At 39.0% G+C, this 19272-nt stretch overlaps 1 protein-coding gene across 1 annotated transcript in view; it reads left to right on the top strand.

The window, feature by feature from the left end:
• Nucleotides 1–7063: 7063 nt before the first annotated feature.
• The window catches only part of LOC138353386 (period circadian protein-like), a 20268-nt gene continuing 8059 nt past the window's right edge, over nt 7064–19272 (top strand). Inside the window, exon 1 of the mRNA XM_069306389.1 lies at nt 7064–7185. Coding sequence (XP_069162490.1) covers nt 7064–7185 — 122 coding nt within the window. The remainder of the gene's footprint in view (nt 7186–19272) is intronic.

Genomic DNA, 19272 nt, shown 5'->3' with positions numbered 1-19272 from the left:
CATTCGTCAACCCTTAAAATCTTATGTTATCTTGCTGGTGCAAAATGGGTGAATCTTTAGGAACAGCTAGTATCTATATGACAAATGGTGTTTTCGCTAACTCAAACAATGTAGGGTTTATTATTCTACACATATTTCTAATGACTCTTAGATGTTTACATTCTCTGAAGTATAATTGTGAAGGCTGTGTCCATCACTCTCAACACAGATTCTTAAACTCCTCTCTGCAGGTTCAACTATATAATTAGTTTACATTCTGAATCTCCATGGACATTTGTATCCAAAATGAAACAAATGTGGTTTCCTTCAGCGCCTTCAGCCAGCACATTTGCTCATTCATTTCCACAGATTCCAACATGGTAGGGGATTTACAGAAATTTGGATATTCATATTGTTATATATTAAAAATATGAATGCAGTTCAATATGATAAGACAAATACATGAGTTTATGATAAATTCGTTTTCTGTGATATACCATTGATATGCTCTTTTTTTCTTTAAACGGCAGACTAAACTAAATCACGATCGAAAGTATATATTGCTTTTTAAGAATTAAGCTCCACCACTGACCGCCAATTAAGTGCTCACATCAACAGAGTTGATGTATAAATGGTCAACGCTCAACAGAGTTAGTATAAATGGGGTTAAGTCAGAGTTGGAAAATGTTGTAGGTTGAGTACCTCAAAGCTCTGTCCTGGGACCTCTGTTGTTTATAATACTCAAATCAAATCAAATGTTTATTTAGGTAAGGTACATACATATAAGAGATTTTACAAAGAGTAATGAGTTTATAGATAGGGCTAGTACATACAATGCCTAAAGCCACTATTACGCAAAGCGTTTCGGGCATGAAAAAATAAAATGACTAAAGCCTAATACTAATTGAGCATAAAGAATAAAAAGAGTTGAGAACAAATAAAAAATGAGATAAAAAGGGGGGAACATGGCTGAAAGCAGCACAAATACAATTCGGTCGACAAACAGTGTCATTTAAAAAAAAAACAGACAGTGCTAAATACTGTATATATAAATGATTTAAATTCAGGTTTGAGTAACAACATTTGCAAATTTGCTGATGATACAAAAATCGGTAGGGAAATAACACAGAAGAAGACTCACTATCTCTTCAAGTTGATCTAAATAGAGTTTTGAAATGGGCAAAAGGTTGACAGATGCAGTTCAATGCTGATAAATGTAATGTTTTGAGGTTAGGTAATGATATGATAGAGTTACAAGATACGAGATAGATGGTGTTGTGATTGCGAAGTCTGGTATTTCGAAAGGGAACTTGGAGTTATGATTAGTAAGAATTTAGAACCAAAAGATCAATGCATGAATGTTCGTAATAAGGCAAATAGTACACTAGGATTTATTAATCAATCTCCCAATCTTTATGTACCCAATCTGAACATCTTTATCATTGCCGTCTTCTTATATGTGCTGTCAATCTGCTGTATGGTGTCTATTAATCTTGTTTAAATTACCAATCAAGCTGTCAATGTAATCAATCAGAGCTTTAATATACCAATGTGCTTTAATATACTTACTAATCTCTCTCATCTCATTTTTTTCTGGCAATGTATTTGTTATCATTTTATTAATTCTGATAGAATTTACCTACTTAAAATTATCTGTTGGATTAAGGACCTGCCCGAAACGCTGCGCGTACTAGTGGCTTTACAAGAGTGCAATTACTGTACTATGCTATGTATTCTCACAAACCCAATGTACCTTCTTGTATATAAATAAATAAATAAATAAAAATAAATAATCGATGGGTTAATAACAAGACACCTGGTTTTGTTCTTTAGCTATATCTTGCTCTTTAAAGCTATTCATTCCCGTGCCGTCTCATGAGTGGCTTAATTCTTATCAATCAATCAATTTGTTGCTCTGGTCAGGCCACATTTTGAATATGCAGTTCAGTTTTGGTCGCCATACTATAGAATTTATATAAATTCACTTGACCGTATCCAGCATAGAATGACAAAGTTAATTCCTCAATTGCATTCACTGAAACAGCAAAGAATTAGGTGTAACATGATAGAGGTTTACAAGTTGATGAATGGACATAACAAATGGGATATTAAAAGTATCAGCACCAGACGAAATAATGGGTATAAATTGCATAAGTTTAGATTTAGGAAAGACCTAGGAAAATACTGGTTCGGTACCGAAACTTCGTCGTCCCTTCGCCTTCTAGTGTGTGGTCTGGTCATACAGTTTCTAAATTAAGCAATAGGCAGAATCAGATTGTAGAATATGTAGTTTAGTAGTAGAGTAGTTTACCACATCACATTGTTTGGATGTGTGATAATTGTATGATAGACAGTATGTTAAATGTGCTTTTTGTACTGTGATTTGTGTATTTGTACCCGATAATATATATAATATAATATATTTGTGTCACAAGTGATACAAAGAGGTGTCACAAGTGACACTACAAGAGGCTCACAACAGTCACTATACAAGGCACTTTACATCTATAGTGAGTCACACAGTATAATGTTAGTGGTATGTGCGTGCGGCGTTTTTGTCACTTAAGCGTCAAAACAAAAATGTGTATACTCTTTTTACTCTCCTGACCTCAGTTCTCGAGCTACGTATTTCATTTTGGTACCAACGTGTTTGCAATAAAATTCTCTAGAAGAACATCAGTAAAAAAAGTCACGAAAGGTATAGGGATACCAGCAGCAAATAAATAACTACGTAGAAGACTCGCCATAAGCACCCAACAGCAACAAAATGTTTTTACTCTTGGGATTGTTCTCACCTCCACACTTGTCCTACAGCGTTAATTTTGGTATCAATGGACTCGCAATGAAATTCCCAACACGGTGATATGAGTATAAACGTAGAATAATGGTCGCGGCCCACCTGCAAGAGTGTTGGAAGTGGCGGCACGAACCTGATGTGGCACGTTTGGCCTAGTCATCTGCCACCTCGTTGAGCACTATTCCAACACGAGATGGAATCCACATGAATTTCACACTATAACCTTTCAGCTGTATCTCAGTTATTCTTTTCTTACAGTCCTCAACTATAGACATGAAGACTGGGTTTCGACTGTTTAAGGACTCCAGTGCTCCTTGGCTATCGACAAATACAAAAACATTTTTGTCGTCATGACGTACTTCCTCCAAATACGCCAGAATGGCCTGCAGTTCAGCTTGTGTGGATGATATATAATTACTAAGCTGGAGTTCAATTATCCTGTCCACAGTCCCAAACTCCGTATATTCCCTTATTAGCACACCACACCCTGCCCTGCCATCCTCAGCCACCGACCCATCGTAATATACATGTAAACTGTTGCCTCTTGGTAACCGAGATATCATGCTTCCATACAAACACCGTAATTGTCCCGGTTCATGATGATTCTTTTTCACCTTGAGGGGTACAATTTCGACGTCTATTTTCTGTACTTTCCAGGGAGCAGAGATATTACACTGTCGAGAGGGTTTACAGCAGTCAAGTACGTCATATTCCCCTGAGGTCATGAGCTAATCCCCTCGTGTAGCGTGTCTCCCTCAGTTTCCTGGAAGTGTGTACGTCACTCAAGCAGGTCTGAACCCTCTGAAACAGCTTATCCCCTCCTTTTCTCCGCATGAAACGAATAGATACTCTAGTGTTAATGTCACGGACTCTATCACACACACTCTGTAAATATAATTCCATTCTCATTATTTCAATCATTGCATTTCTTTGACATCCAAGAATAATCCTCATAGCCTCGTTCTGTATCAGCTCTATTTTTTTCATTCTGCCTTGGCCTGTGTAAGGCAAAACGGGTGCTGCGTAGTCTATCAGGGACCGAACAGTACTTATGTATAACATCCGCAAGATAGGTACCCCAACACCTTTACCAGAAAAAGCCAGTGCTTTCAGAGGATGCAGACGGGCTTTACAGAAGGTGCTGATATGATTTATTTCAGCATTTTTACTCTCACATGTGTATCCAACATACATGCCCAGATACTTGTACTTCTGAACTCGGCTCAGTTCCACACCATTTAGAGTAAGTGTTATATTTCTTCGTTTCCTATACTCGTATTTGGTTTTATCTGCATTTATAACTAAGCCTAACTTGTGACAGGTTGTACTAAGTATGTTAAGAGCAGTTTGAATTTTGTTCCCAGAAGTGCCTTGTATAAGAATGTCATCAGCATATATGATCGTCGTGACCCCTGGAGGATACATCTCTGATGCTAATCTGTTCATTAATACATTGAATAAGGTGGGACTTAATACTCCCCCTTGTGGGGTACCTAACTGAAACCTCCGTTCCTCAGACATGTATCCCTGGTAATACACCTGACCTTTTCTGCCTTGTAGATAATCCCTTATCCAGTGTAGCAATCTCCCTGTTATTCCCAGATTGGCTAATTCGTATAAGATTACTTCCCCATTGGCTTTATCAAATGCTCCTTGGAGATCAACAAAAACTCTACAATTGTCATCCACATTAGACAAACACTTTAAGAGACAATCCGCAGTACTTTTGCCTTTCATAAAACCAAAGAGATTACTGGACATGTTATCACCTACAAGGTAGAGTAGCCTATTTAACAAAATCCTTTCCATCATTTTACAAAAGCATACATTATGTTTGTTTTATGTTTTCTTTGTTTACATTATTGTTTATTTTATGTTTTCTTTGTTTACATTATGTTTATTAACATTATGTTTGTAAATCAACTATGTATGTACTTTCCTGAATAAAACTGACTTTACTGTATACTATGTGGTTCTTTTTTATCCCTCTCGTTTGTGAGAAAAAAATGACTAATACGTTCGGCCAATGACTTTGACTTCGATTTGACTTTGACTTCATTCATGTCATCGTATTTTCCGTAAAATATAAAGGTTATGACAATGCAATTATATTATTGTGTGCAAATAAGTTTGAAATTTCATGTACCCTAAAAATAGTAAAATAAAGAATAAGAATAATTAAATTATTGTTGTAGTAAATTGAAATTGAAATTGAAATAAGTTTATTGAGGTAAAATACACACAAAGGGATGAGGTAGCTCAAGCTATTCTCACCCCATTCAGTACAACGTGTTAATATATACATAGACACACATCACAAATAAACACATTACCAAACATTCTGAGAGGTAAACATATACATTTCCTCCTTCACAAGTAGTATGGTATCAGACGTACACACAAATACTTTTATGACCTAGGTATACTGTATAGACAATTTGCAAGACACCTGCAGATAATTCAACAAAATATTACAATCTTGGTGCAAAATTCTTATATCGCTCAAGAATATCATCAACCTTTCCGTTGTGACACATCCAGGCTATTTGTTCAGGAACAGTCCTTATGTCAGTGTTTCTATATACATTAATCAACGGACAATCAAGAATATAATGGGCAAGGGTGTGAGACCTTAACATACCACATAGTTTACACTTCGTGTCATTATCATGAACATCTATCCCATATTCCCAGTAATATTTGTACCCAAGCCTGAGCCGCATGTACACAGAGTCACTCCAAGCATTTCTCCTTTTACCATAAGTGAAATAGGTGTTTTGACTCACATACATGTAGTGTTGCATGGTTTGACTACTCTCATACATTATCTCTCTCCTCTCCACTCCCGCCTGTGCCTGAATAATTCTGATTTTGCTTCTTATTTGTCTCATTGTGAATTCACATTCAATGTCAACTTGTGGTTTTGATGTGGCACGTTTGGCCAAGTCATCCGCCACCTCGTTGAGCACTATTCCAACATTAGATGGAATCCACATGAATTTCACACTATAACCTTTCAGCTGTATCTCAGTTATTCTTCTCTTACAGTCCTCCACTATAGACATGAAGACTGGGTTTCGACTGTTTAAGGACTCCAGTGCTCCTCGGCTATCGACAAATACAAAAACATTTTTGTCGTCATGACGTACTTCCTCCAAACACGCCAGAATGGCCTGCAGTTCAGCTTGTGTGGATGATATATAATTACTAAGCCGGAGTTCAATTATCCTGTCCACAGTCCCAAACTCCGTATAATCCCTTATTAGGACACCACACCCGGCCCTGCCATCCTCTGCCACCGACCCGTCGCAATATATATGTAAACTGTTGCCTCTTGGTAACCGAGATATCATGCTTCCATACAAACACCGTAATTGTCCCGGTTCATGATGAATCTTTTTCACCTTGAGGGGTACAATTTCGACGTCTATTTTCTGTACTTTCCAGGGAGCAGACATATTACACTGTCGAGAGGGTTTACAGCAGTCAAGTACGTCGTATTCCCTGAGGTCATGAGCTAATCCTCTCGTGTAGCGTGTCTTCCTCAGTTTCCTGGAAGTATGTACGTCACTCAAGCAGGTCTGAACGCTCTCAAACAGCTTATCCCCTCCTTTTCTCCGCTGTCACACGTTCATCAAATGCAAACGAACACACAGTTTGGAGCATCAGTACAAGATTCCCGCCATTTTAAAACACGGCTTGGAATGTAAGTAATGTTTTTCTCGTACTAACACTGTGTTATACAATAGATTAGGTCTTGAATTCACAAATTTAGTTGTTACATCTGACAGAGTATGTTAGACGGTGTAATGCTGGTCCATGTTGACGTGTTTGTGGGCTTGGTTGGTTTAAATGTGATGGCACCCCAATATGGGCACACAATATGGGCACCCCACAACTGCTGCATATTCTAACTTTGGGCTAACAAAAGTGGTGAACAATTTCTTTAGTATTTCGCCATCCATGTATTTAAAAGCAATTCTGAAGTTGGAATGCATGGCATAGGCTCCTCACACAATGTTCTTTATGTGGTCCTCAGGTGATACTTTTCTATTTAGAACTACCCCTAGATCTCTTTCTTTATCAGAATTCCTTAAAGATTTCTCACATGGTGCTGGTTGTTATATGTAATGGTGGAGGTTGTAATGTGTGTGTGGTGGTAGTTGTAGTGTGTGGTGGGCTTCTTATATGTGCTATCAATCTGCTGTGTGGTGCCTATTATTTTTGTTTAAATTACCAGTTGATGCCGGCACGGCAGTCGATGCCAACACGGCAGTCGATGCCGGCATGGCCGTCGATGCCGGCACGGCCGTCGATGCCGGCACGGCCGTCGATGCCGGCACGGCCGTCGATGCCGGCACGGCAGTCGATGCCGGCACCGTATGTGAATTCCTCAACCTTTATATCAGGCAGTTTATATATTAGAATAATAATTAGGTTTATTTTTCTTCCTTAATTCCAAGAACCTCTACCACCACATTGAGTTTAGTAGCTCTGTGCACGTCAGGTGCTGTTTAATATACAGACCTACTCCTCCATTTGACCTAGTTTCTCTATCACATCTATATAAATTGTAGTTGGGAATCCAGATTTTACTATCCATGTAATCTTTTTTATTTCTTTTTATATATCTAATTGATTTTTTCTAACAGTTAAACAGAAAATAGTTTAATGGTATTTATTTATTAAATTTCTATTAGTATTTATTTATTTTGGTATTTATTTATTATTTATATTATCAATTGAACTACAGTAGTTAGTTTTTATCATCCGAATGCACCAATATGTCTTCATTCTTCCCAGATGAAGGAACTAGATAATGTTCATCATCTGAATGCACCATCTGAAGCTTTTCCACACTCATGATACACGAGAGGTTTAAAAAACTTTTAAAACTTTTACAACTTTTTGACCTATGTATTTAAAAGCAATTCAAAAGTTAAAAAGTGTAGCATAGGCCCCTCGCAGAATGTTCTTAATATGATCCTCAGGTTATAGTTTTCTATCTAAAACCACCCCTAGATCTCTTTCTTGATCAGAATTCTTTATAGATCTCTGTGGCTCGATCATAGAAACTGAGTAAATTCGTTACACTGGACCTTCCAGATCGAATACCATGCTGACAGTCTGATATATCATTCAGTACGTCTGCATCTAAAATTGAGCAATACCGGATTTATTATTTGGTTTTATAAATTTTATACTTATAATCTTAACTTATTTCAGAGACCACGAGTAATCTGGGCTTCGAACTCAACAGAAAAGCCTTCCGTAGACCTGCTTCTTTGCTACATAATAGACAAAATTTAGTAAATATTGATTTATTATGTGTTTGTTTATTTATTTCTTTTTTCTTTATATACAAGAAGTTACATTGGGGGAGAGTACAGTGACTTGAAGTTATACATTCTTGTAAAGCAACTAGCACTCATAGCGTTTCGGGCAGATCTAAGTATAGACCAAGGAACTTACCATCTTTTTTATTTCTGATGTTAACATTGTGTAACTGTAGATGAATTGCATTTGTTGATTTGTTCCCAAGTAAGATGTTGTAGGTCCTTTCTATGTTTAGTGTGAGTTTGTTGGTTGACATTAATAAGTGGATTTTTTTTTAATTTATTGTTTACATCATTATTTAATATGAATGGGTTGGAGTCTGAGTAGATGAGGTTAGTGTCATCATTATCTCATATCTCAGTGATTTTGTCGTAATGGTCAAGTAGCTGTACTGTACAAGTAGAGGACATGAGAGATAGCTGTAAGAGGTATTTCAATATCTTCCTGCTCTAAATCCATGTTGGCCTGGATTGTGGAGGTCATTGGTCTCTATAAAACTAGTAACCTGACTCCTGATCACTCTCAAATAATTTTATTATGTGGGATGTTAGTGCAACTGGTCTATAATTCTTTGCCAATGCTTTACTACCTCCCTTGTGTAGAGGAGCTATGTCTGCTGCTTTAAGAGCCTCTGGTATCTCCCCCGTGTCCAAGCTCTTCCTCCACACTATACTGAGTGCCTGTGCTACTGGCACTTTGCATTTATTTATAAATATTGAATTCCATGAGTCTGGACCCGGGGCTGAATGCATGGGCACATTGTTAATTTCTCTTTCAAAATCTGTCACACTCGTGTTGATATCAGTTATATTTACAGGGGTTTGGATATCACCCATAAAGAAGTTGTCCGGGTCATCCACTTTCATGCTTTGTATCGGAGTGCTAAACATGTCCTCATACTGCTTTTTTAGGATTTCACTAATTTCTTTGTCATCCTCAGTATATGAACCTTCACTAGTACGAATAGGTCCAATACAATCCAGTGGTTTTTGCTTTTCCTTGTGTAGGATTTTTATTACCTAGAACATTTCCCCAGTGAATGTTTGTAAGTTCCCTGTTTTTTTCTCCCAGTCTATCCTTTTATTATTAAAATTGAATATATTGAATAGCCCTTCTCGCTTGTTGTTTCTCTTGGGCCTACTACCATTATTGATGTTAGTTTGCACTTCAATGAGCTTGTGGTCCAAATACGTAGTGTCTGAGACAGTAATGTCTCTGATTAGCTCATCATTGTTCGTGAATATGAGGTCGAGTGTGTTCTCGTTCCTTGTCCGTTTTGTTATCTGCTGATTGAGCGAGAATTTGTCACAGAATCTCAGTAGTTCTCTGACCTGTGATTGGTTATTTCCATTTCCATTTTGGGTGTGTTGTTTTGGTAGTGATTCGTCCAGTTCTGGTAGTAGTGCGGTTGTTGTGTGGTGTAGTACTTGTGTGCTTGTTAATGACTTGTATTCCAGTCTTGTGGGTATCTCCTTTCCCCTACGGGCCAACTGCTTTGTTCTTACCTAGCATTTTGCTTTGTTTAGGTATGAATGTTTGTGTGCCATATATTTTGCAAAATTTGCCATATATCTCATTATTAACTCCTCTGCCTAGCAACAAGTCTGTCTAATTATACTCATTAACTGTTTTTCAAAGTTCCCCATAGTGTCCTTTATTGAAATCGAGTTCATGAACCGTTTCAATGTCCTTATTTTCTTCTAAATTATATCTTAAAGTATATTTAAATGTTATTGTTATTATTGTTATTAAATGTTATTGTGACATTGCATTGCAATTGAGCTATGTTGTTTACCATACCGTTCATTTCGTGAGTATAAGTACAGATGCCACACTTGTGACAGGTAAAACCATGCCTTTTTTGAAAAACAGCACCGTCTGTTGCACGTAAGAGTAACACACACTATATTATGTTGCGATATTATTTCAATATTTCCGATTGCATTGATAATTTGAATTTTCATAGATTTCAATTTATTTTCATTTCGATTTAATAATTTTGTGTGACATTGCAATGAAATTGAACTGTGTTGTTTACCATACTGTTCATTTCATGAGTATAGTTTATTTTTTTATTTTTTTTCATTTCATTTTTTTAGCTGTTCTTATTTTTCAGTGATGGGAATATCAGATCATTTGATGGTCCCAATTTTCTGATGGAAGCATCAGACCATTATAGAATGCATCGGATGAGGTAGTTTGGAATGGTGGGGAGGACGAGAGGGGGGGATGGTGGGGAAGACGAGGGGACAGAGGAGAGGGTAATGGTGGGGAGGACGAGGGGACTGGGGATGGTGGGGACAGGGGAATGGAGAATGCTGAGGAGGACAAAGGGACAGGTGAATGGGAGATGGTGGGGGAGGAAGAGGGGACAGGGAAGGGGGAAATGGTAAGGACGACGATGGGACGGGGAAGTGGGAATAGTGGGGAGAATGTGGGGACGGGGAAGTGGGAAGGACAAGAGGAATGTGGAATGGGGAATGGTTGGAAGGACGAGGGGACGGAGGAAGACTGGAGAACAGGGGGAACACCTCAATAAACGCCAACAATGTTATTACTCTGTGGCTTCTTGTCTCCTGACAAAGTGAATTATAATTATATATATATATATATATCAATTAATTCTTGTAAATTTCCAGAAGCCTGTATCAACACCCACACTAATGCAACTGAAAGAGATGTTGAGACAAGTATTGCTGATATGTTGAAGAACGCCCCAAACAAACTCGGTGGAAACAGATACAAGGTAAAGTTTGCCAATTTGCTGTAGTCTAATTCAATCTCATTTTAGTAATCTTTGTGAATATTTATGCTATGAATAAGATAAAATAATGTAATTGATTTTGACTAAATATGTAGATATATTTAATTTTCTGAGCACTAATAATGAAAGAAAACCAAAATAAGAGGTGGCTACTATCTCTAACAATGGGCTGGAATAATGCAGGATATACTATTGTTTTATAAAGATTCATGTTTTAGTTTTTTTTTTCTATAATATGGAAAGGGTTTTTACTTAATAAATTAAATATTATATAATAAAATAATTTATGTATTATTGAAATCAATTAGTAACAAACAATATTTCATTACAGGTTGGTGAAGCAAGAAGACATGTGCATCACACAACAGACTTGGATATGACGAATACTGAAAATGGTGGCGAGCCTGGTGGCATACCGCTGAATCTTCTCTAGTGTCTATATAGAATCTATATATGTGTGTGTGTATATAAATATAATATATATATATATATATATATATATATATATATATATATATATATATATATATATATATATATATATACATATATATATATATATATATATATATATATATATATATATATATATATATATATATATTATATATATATATATATATATGTTATAATATATATATTATATTATATTATATTATATATATTATATATATTATATAATATATATATATTATATATTATATTATTATTATATATTATATATATATATTATATATATATTATATAATATAATATATTATATTATAATATATATGTTATATATATATAATATATATATATATATATATACACAAACACATATATATATATAGGTTAGATAGGTTAAGTTAGGTTAGGTAGGGTTTGTTAGTTATCATATATCTCCATTAGTTTTAACTCGTTTTAACTAGTTTTAGTTAGTTTTAACTAAAAGAAGCTACTTTTAACTTTATATATATATTATTTATATATATATATATATATTATATAAAAAGTTTGTGAGGAAGACCTCTGGTGCCAATGTGGGGACCCATAGCCTCGGAGAAGAAAATAAAAAGTATTCAGAGGAGACCTTGTGGTCACTCACTAAACACTAATATTATCTTCTACCACCCCCATTCTTTTGTATGTACACATATATATTTGCTTTATTTGAACTTTGTTACAAAGAGGGAGTTACATATAGGTTACAAAGATGGTTATCATAGGTTGTTATCATATATATATTATTTGTATATATAATATTTATATATTATTTATATATATATATATATAATATATATATATATATATATATATATATATATATATATATATATATATATATATATATATATATATATTATATATTACACTACACCCTTATATATTACACTAATATATATATATATATATATATATATATATATATATATATATATATATATATATATATATATATATATATATATATATATATATATATATATATATATATATATTATTAAATATGACCGAAAAAGTAAGATTAATAATTCTAACATGAATTTTCTCAATCTTTCGTACATTTCTTTTCACTGTCGGAGGTAAATCAAAAATCAATTCTCCAAAATTCATTTTTATTTCTAGTCTGACGCGACACGAGCGCGTTTCGTAAAACTTATTACATTTTCAAAGACTTTTAGTTCACAAATACACAACTGAATAGAACTTATGCATCTCCGATTTTATATCTACATTTGAGTGAGGTGGATACACCTCATCAGAGGATACAACTGACGATTTACTATAAAACCAGAAAAACGGCCAGCCTACTCATGAGAAACTCTCCAGACACAAAACAGAACGCTTTAAAAGAGACTAACGTCGTCTATGCCTTCAAATGCCCTCTTGGGGACTGTAAGCTCCAAAAAATCCAGTGTATATGCAAGACAACAACATCTCTTTCTAGGCGTTTAACGATGCATAAGCAACAGGGCTCCATTAAGGAACATATAATCTCTTCCCACAACCAAACCATCGCCAGAGAAATCCTAGTAAACAACACAGAAATCATCGATAGATACAGCGATAGCAGGCGGCTTGACGTTTGCGAGGCACTACACATCAAGAAGTCAACACCAGCAATCAACAGCCAATTATTGCACAACTATATTCTACCCACCTCAAGACTCCGCTCCAATATAGAAGCATCAAGAAATATGGACCAATAGGCTTTCTACAAACACTTCTATTCAATATCCATTGTTTCGTGTTCTGTCTTGTGTTGATGAAATTAATACCCTATTAATACTCTTGTTCTGTCTTGTGTTGATGAAATTAATACCCTATTAATGCCACATCTTGTTCTGTCTTGTGTTAATGCCACATCACCCCTTCCACCTCACTCAAATGTAGATATAAAATCGGAGATGCGTAAGTTCTATTCAGTTGTGTATTTGTGAATTAAAAGTCTTTGAAAATGTAATAAGTTTTACGAAACGCGCTCGTGTCGCGTCAGACTAGAAATAAAAATGAATTTTGGAGAATTGATTTTTGATTTACCTCAAACAGTGAAAAGAAATGTACGAAAGATTGAGAAAATTCGTGTTAGAATTATTAATCTTACTTTTTCGGTCATATTTAATAATATATGTCTACAGAAAAGACTGCTACCAAAATATACTAATATATATATAAATATATATATATATATATATATATATATATATATATATATATATATATATATATATATATATATATATATATATATATATATATATATATATATATATATATATATATATATATATATATATATGCAGAATAACCACATATGAAAAATAGAAAATGCTTAACGCGTTTTCGGCTAATTCGCCTTCATCAGAGCAAAGTAGAATCAACTTTGATTCTAAATCAATCAGAATCAACTGATTCTACTTTGCTCTGATGAAGGCGAATTAGCCGAAAACGCGTTAAGCATTTTCAATTTTTCATATGTGGTTATTCTGCATACTTGGATCAGTGTTTTTGTGATCATTGTTGCATATATATATATATATATATATATATATATATATATATATATATATATATATATATATATATATATATATATATATATATATATATATATATATATATATATATATATATAGATATATAACTATATATATATATATATATATATATATATATATATATATATATATATATATATATATATATATATATATATATGCGAACAAGCCTGAATGGTCCCCAGGACTATATGCGAATGAAAACTCACACCCCAGAAGTGACTCGAACCCATACTCCCAGAAGCAACGCAACTGGTAACTACAGGGCGCCTTAATCCGCTTGACCATCACGGCCGTCAAAGGAAGTGATAGCCGAGGCTATTTGAGCCACTTCCCCGACGGCAACTCGGATGGTAATCTTGGGCATAGCATTTCACCAAATCACCTCATTCTTTGGGGCACACGTGAGGAACACAAATGCGAACAAGCCTGAATGGTCCCCAGGACTATATGCGAATGAAAACTCACACCCCAGAAGTGACTCGAACCCATACTCCCAGAAGCAACGCAACTGGTAACTACAGGGCGCCTTAATCCGCTTGACCATCACGGCCGTCAAAGGAAGTGATAGCCGAGGCTATTTGAGCCACTTCCCCGACGGCAACTCGGATGGTAATCTTGGGCATAGCATTTCACCAAATCACCTCATTCTTTGGGGCACACGTGAGGAACACAAATGCGAACAAGCCTGAATGGTCCCCAGGACTATATGCGAATGAAAACTCACACCCCAGAAGTGACTCGAACCCATACTCCCAGAAGCAACGCAACTGGTAACTACAGGGCGCCTTAATCCGCTTGACCATCACGGCCGTCAAAGGAAGTGATAGCCGAGGCTATTTGAGCCACTTCCCCGACGGCAACTCGGATGGTAATCTTGGGCATAGCATTTCACCAAATCACCTCATTCTTTGGGGCACACGTGAGGAACACAAATGCGAACAAGCCTGAATGGTCCCCAGGACTATATGCGAATGAAAACTCACACCCCAGAAGTGACTCGAACCCATACTCCCAGAAGCAACGCAACTGGTAACTACAGGGCGCCTTAATCCGCTTGACCATCACGGCCGTCAAAGGAAGTGATAGCCGAGGCTATTTGAGCCACTTCCCCGACGGCAACTCGGATGGTAATCTTGGGCATAGCATTTCACCAAATCACCTCATTCTTTGGGGCACACGTGAGGAACACAAATGCGAACAAGCCTGAATGGTCCCCAGGACTATATGCGAATGAAAACTCACACCCCAGAAGTGACTCGAACCCATACTCCCAGAAGCAACGCAACTGGTAACTACAGGGCGCCTTAATCCGCTTGACCATCACGGCCGTCAAAGGAAGTGATAGCCGAGGCTATTTGAGCCACTTCCCCGACGGCAACTCGGATGGTAATCTTGGGCATAGCATTTCACCAAATCACCTCATTCTTTGGGGCACACGTGAGGAACACAAATGCGAACAAGCCTGAATGGTCCCCAGGACTATATGCGAATGAAAACTCACACCCCAGAAGTGACTCGAACCCATACTCCCAGAAGCAACGCAACTGGTAACTACAGGGCGCCTTAATCCGCTTGACCATCACGGCCGTCAAAGGAAGTGATAGCCGAGGCTATTTGAGCCACTTCCCCGACGGCAACTCGGATGGTAATCTTGGGCATAGCATTTCACCAAATCACCTCATTCTTTGGGGCACACGTGAGGAAGACAAATGCGAACAAGCCTGAATGGTCCCCAGGACTATATGCGAATGAAAACTCACACCCCAGAAGTGACTCGAACCCCTACTCCCAGAAGCAACGCAACTGGTAACTACAGGGCGCCTTAATCCGCTTGACCATCACGGCCGTCAAAGGAAGTGATAGCCGAGGCTATTTGAGCCACTTCCCCGACGGCAACTCGGATGGTAATCTTGGGCATAGCATTTCACCAAATCACCTCATTCTTTGGGGCACACGTGAGGAACACAAATGCGAACAAGCCTGAATGGTCCCCAGGACTATATGCGAATGAAAACTCACACCCCAGAAGTGACTCGAACCCATACTCCCAGAAGCAACGCAACTGGTAACTACAGGGCGCCTTAATCCGCTTGACCATCACGGCCGTCAAAGGAAGTGATAGCCGAGGCTATTTGAGCCACTTCCCCGACGGCAACTCGGATGGTAATCTTGGGCATAGCATTTCACCAAATCACCTCATTCTTTGGGGCACACGTGAGGAACACAAATGCGAACAAGCCTGAATGGTCCCCAGGACTATATGCGAATGAAAACTCACACCCCAGAAGTGACTCGAACCCATACTCCCAGAAGCAACGCAACTGGTAACCACAGGGCGCCTTAATCCGCTTGACCATCACGGCCGTCAAAGGAAGTGATAGCCGAGGCTATTTGAGCCACTTCCCCGACGGCAACTCGGATGGTAATCTTGGGCATAGCATTTCACCAAATCACCTCATTCTTTGGGGCACACGTGAGGAACACAAATGCGAACAAGCCTGAATGGTCCCCAGGACTATATGCGAATGAAAACTCACACCCCAGAAGTGACTCGAACCCATACTCCCAGAAGCAACGCAACTGGTAACTACAGGGCGCCTTAATCCGCTTGACCATCACGGCCGTCAAAGGAAGTGATAGCCGAGGCTATTTGAGCCACTTCCCCGACGGCAACTCGGATGGTAATCTTGGGCATAGCATTTCACCAAATCACCTCATTCTTTGGGGCACACGTGAGGAACACAAATGCGAACAAGCCTGAATGGTCCCCAGGACTATATGCGAATGAAAACTCACACCCCAGAAGTGACTCGAACCCATACTCCAAGAAGCAATGCAACTGGTAACTACAGGGCGCCTTAATCCGCTTGACCATCACGGCCGTCAAAGGAAGTGATAGCCGAGGCTATTTGAGCCACTTCCCCGACGGCAACTCGGATGGTAATCTTGGGCATAGCATTTCACCAAATCACCTCATTCTTTGGGGCACACGTGAGGAACACAAATGCGAACAAGCCTGAATGGTCCCCAGGACTATATGCGAATGAAAACTCACACCCCAGAAGTGACTCGAACCCATACTCCCAGAAGCAACGCAACTGGTAACTACAGGGCGCCTTAATCCGCTTGACCATCACGGCCGTCAAAGGAAGTGATAGCCGAGGCTATTTGAGCCACTTCCCCGACGGCAACTCGGATGGTAATCTTGGGCATAGCATTTCACCAAATCACCTCATTCTTTGGGGCACACGTGAGGAACACAAATGCGAACAAGCCTGAATGGTCCCCAGGACTATATGCGAATGAAAACTCACACCCCAGAAGTGACTCGAACCCATACTCCCAGAAGCAACGCAACTGGTAACTACAGGGCGCCTTAATCCGCTTGACCATCACGGCCGTCAAAGGAAGTGATAGCCGAGGCTATTTGAGCCACTTCCCCGACGGCAACTCGGATGGTAATCTTGGGCATAGCATTTCACCAAATCACCTCATTCTTTGGGGCACACGTGAGGAACACAAATGCGAACAAGCCTGAATGGTCCCCAGGACTATATGCGAATGAAAACTCACACCCCAGAAGTGACTCGAACCCATACTCCCAGAAGCAACGCAACTGGTAACTACAGGGCGCCTTAATCCGCTTGACCATCACGGCCGTCAAAGGAAGTGATAGCCGAGGCTATTTGAGCCACTTCCCCGACGGCAACTCGGATGGTAATCTTGGGCATAGCATTTCACCAAATCACCTCATTCTTTGGGGCACACGTGAGGAACACAAATGCGAACAAGCCTGAATGGTCCCCAGGACTATATGCGAATGAAAACTCACACCCCAGAAGTGACTCGAACCCATACTCCCAGAAGCAACGCAACTGGTAACTACAGGGCGCCTTAATCCGCTTGACCATCACGGCCGTCAAAGGAAGTGATAGCCGAGGCTATTTGAGCCACTTCCCCGACGGCAACTCGGATGGTAATCTTGGGCATAGCATTTCACCAAATCACCTCATTCTTTGGGGCACACGTGAGGAACACAAATGCGAACAAGCCTGAATGGTCCCCAGGACTATATGCGAATGAAAACTCACACCCCAGAAGTGACTCGAACCCATACTCCCAGAAGCAACGCAACTGGTAACTACAGGGCGCCTTAATCCGCTTGACCATCACGGCCGTCAAAGGAAGTGATAGCCGAGGCTATTTGAGCCACTTCCCCGACGGCAACTCGGATGGTAATCTTGGGCATAGCATTTCACCAAATCACCTCATTCTTTGGGGCACACGTGAGGAAGACAAATGCGAACAAGCCTGAATGGTCCCCAGGACTATATGCGAATGAAAACTCACACCCCAGAAGTGACTCGAACCCATACTCCCAGAAGCAACGCAACTGGTAACTACAGGGCGCCTTAATCCGCTTGACCATCACGGCCGTCAAAGGAAGTGATAGCCGAGGCTATTTGAGCCACTTCCCCGACGGCAACTCGGATGGTAATCTTGGGCATAGCATTTCACCAAATCACCTCATTCTTTGGGGCACACGTGAGGTAGACAAATGCGAACAAGCCTGAATGGTCCCCAGGACTATATGCGAATGAAAACTCACACCCCAGAAGTGACTCGAACCCCTACTCCCAGAAGCAACGCAACTGGTAACTACAGGGCGCCTTAATCCGCTTGACCATCACGGCCGTCAAAGGAAGTGATAGCCGAGGCTATTTGAGCCACTTCCCCGACGGCAACTCGGATGGTAATCTTGGGCATAGCATTTCACCAAATCACCTCATTCTTTGGGGCACACGTGAGGAACACAAATGCGAACAAGCCTGAATGGTCCCCAGGACTATATGCGAATGAAAACTCACACCCCAGAAGTGACTCGAACCCATACTCCCAGAAGCAACGCAACTGGTAACTACAGGGCGCCTTAATCCGCTTGACCATCACGGCCGTCAAAGGAAGTGATAGCCGAGGCTATTTGAGCCACTTCCCCGACGGCAACTCGGATGGTAATCTTGGGCATAGCATTTCACCAAATCACCTCATTCTTTGGGGCACACGTGAGGAACACAAATGCGAACAAGCCTGAATGGTCCCCAGGACTATATGCGAATGAAAACTCACACCCCAGAAGTGACTCGAACCCATACTCCCAGAAGCAACGCAACTGGTAACTACAGGGCGCCTTAATCCGCTTGACCATCACGGCCGTCAAAGGAAGTGATAGCCGAGGCTATTTGAGCCACTTCCCCGACGGCAACTCGGATGGTAATCTTGGGCATAGCATTTCACCAAATCACCTCATTCTTTGGGGCACACGTGAGGAACACAAATGCGAACAAGCCTGA

Source organism: Procambarus clarkii, chromosome 57 (genome assembly GCF_040958095.1).
Source record: "Procambarus clarkii isolate CNS0578487 chromosome 57, FALCON_Pclarkii_2.0, whole genome shotgun sequence".
Lineage (NCBI taxonomy): Eukaryota > Metazoa > Arthropoda > Malacostraca > Decapoda > Cambaridae > Procambarus > Procambarus clarkii.
The sequence above is the reverse complement of the archived record's forward strand: the minus strand, read 5'-3'. Positions and strand labels throughout refer to the sequence as shown.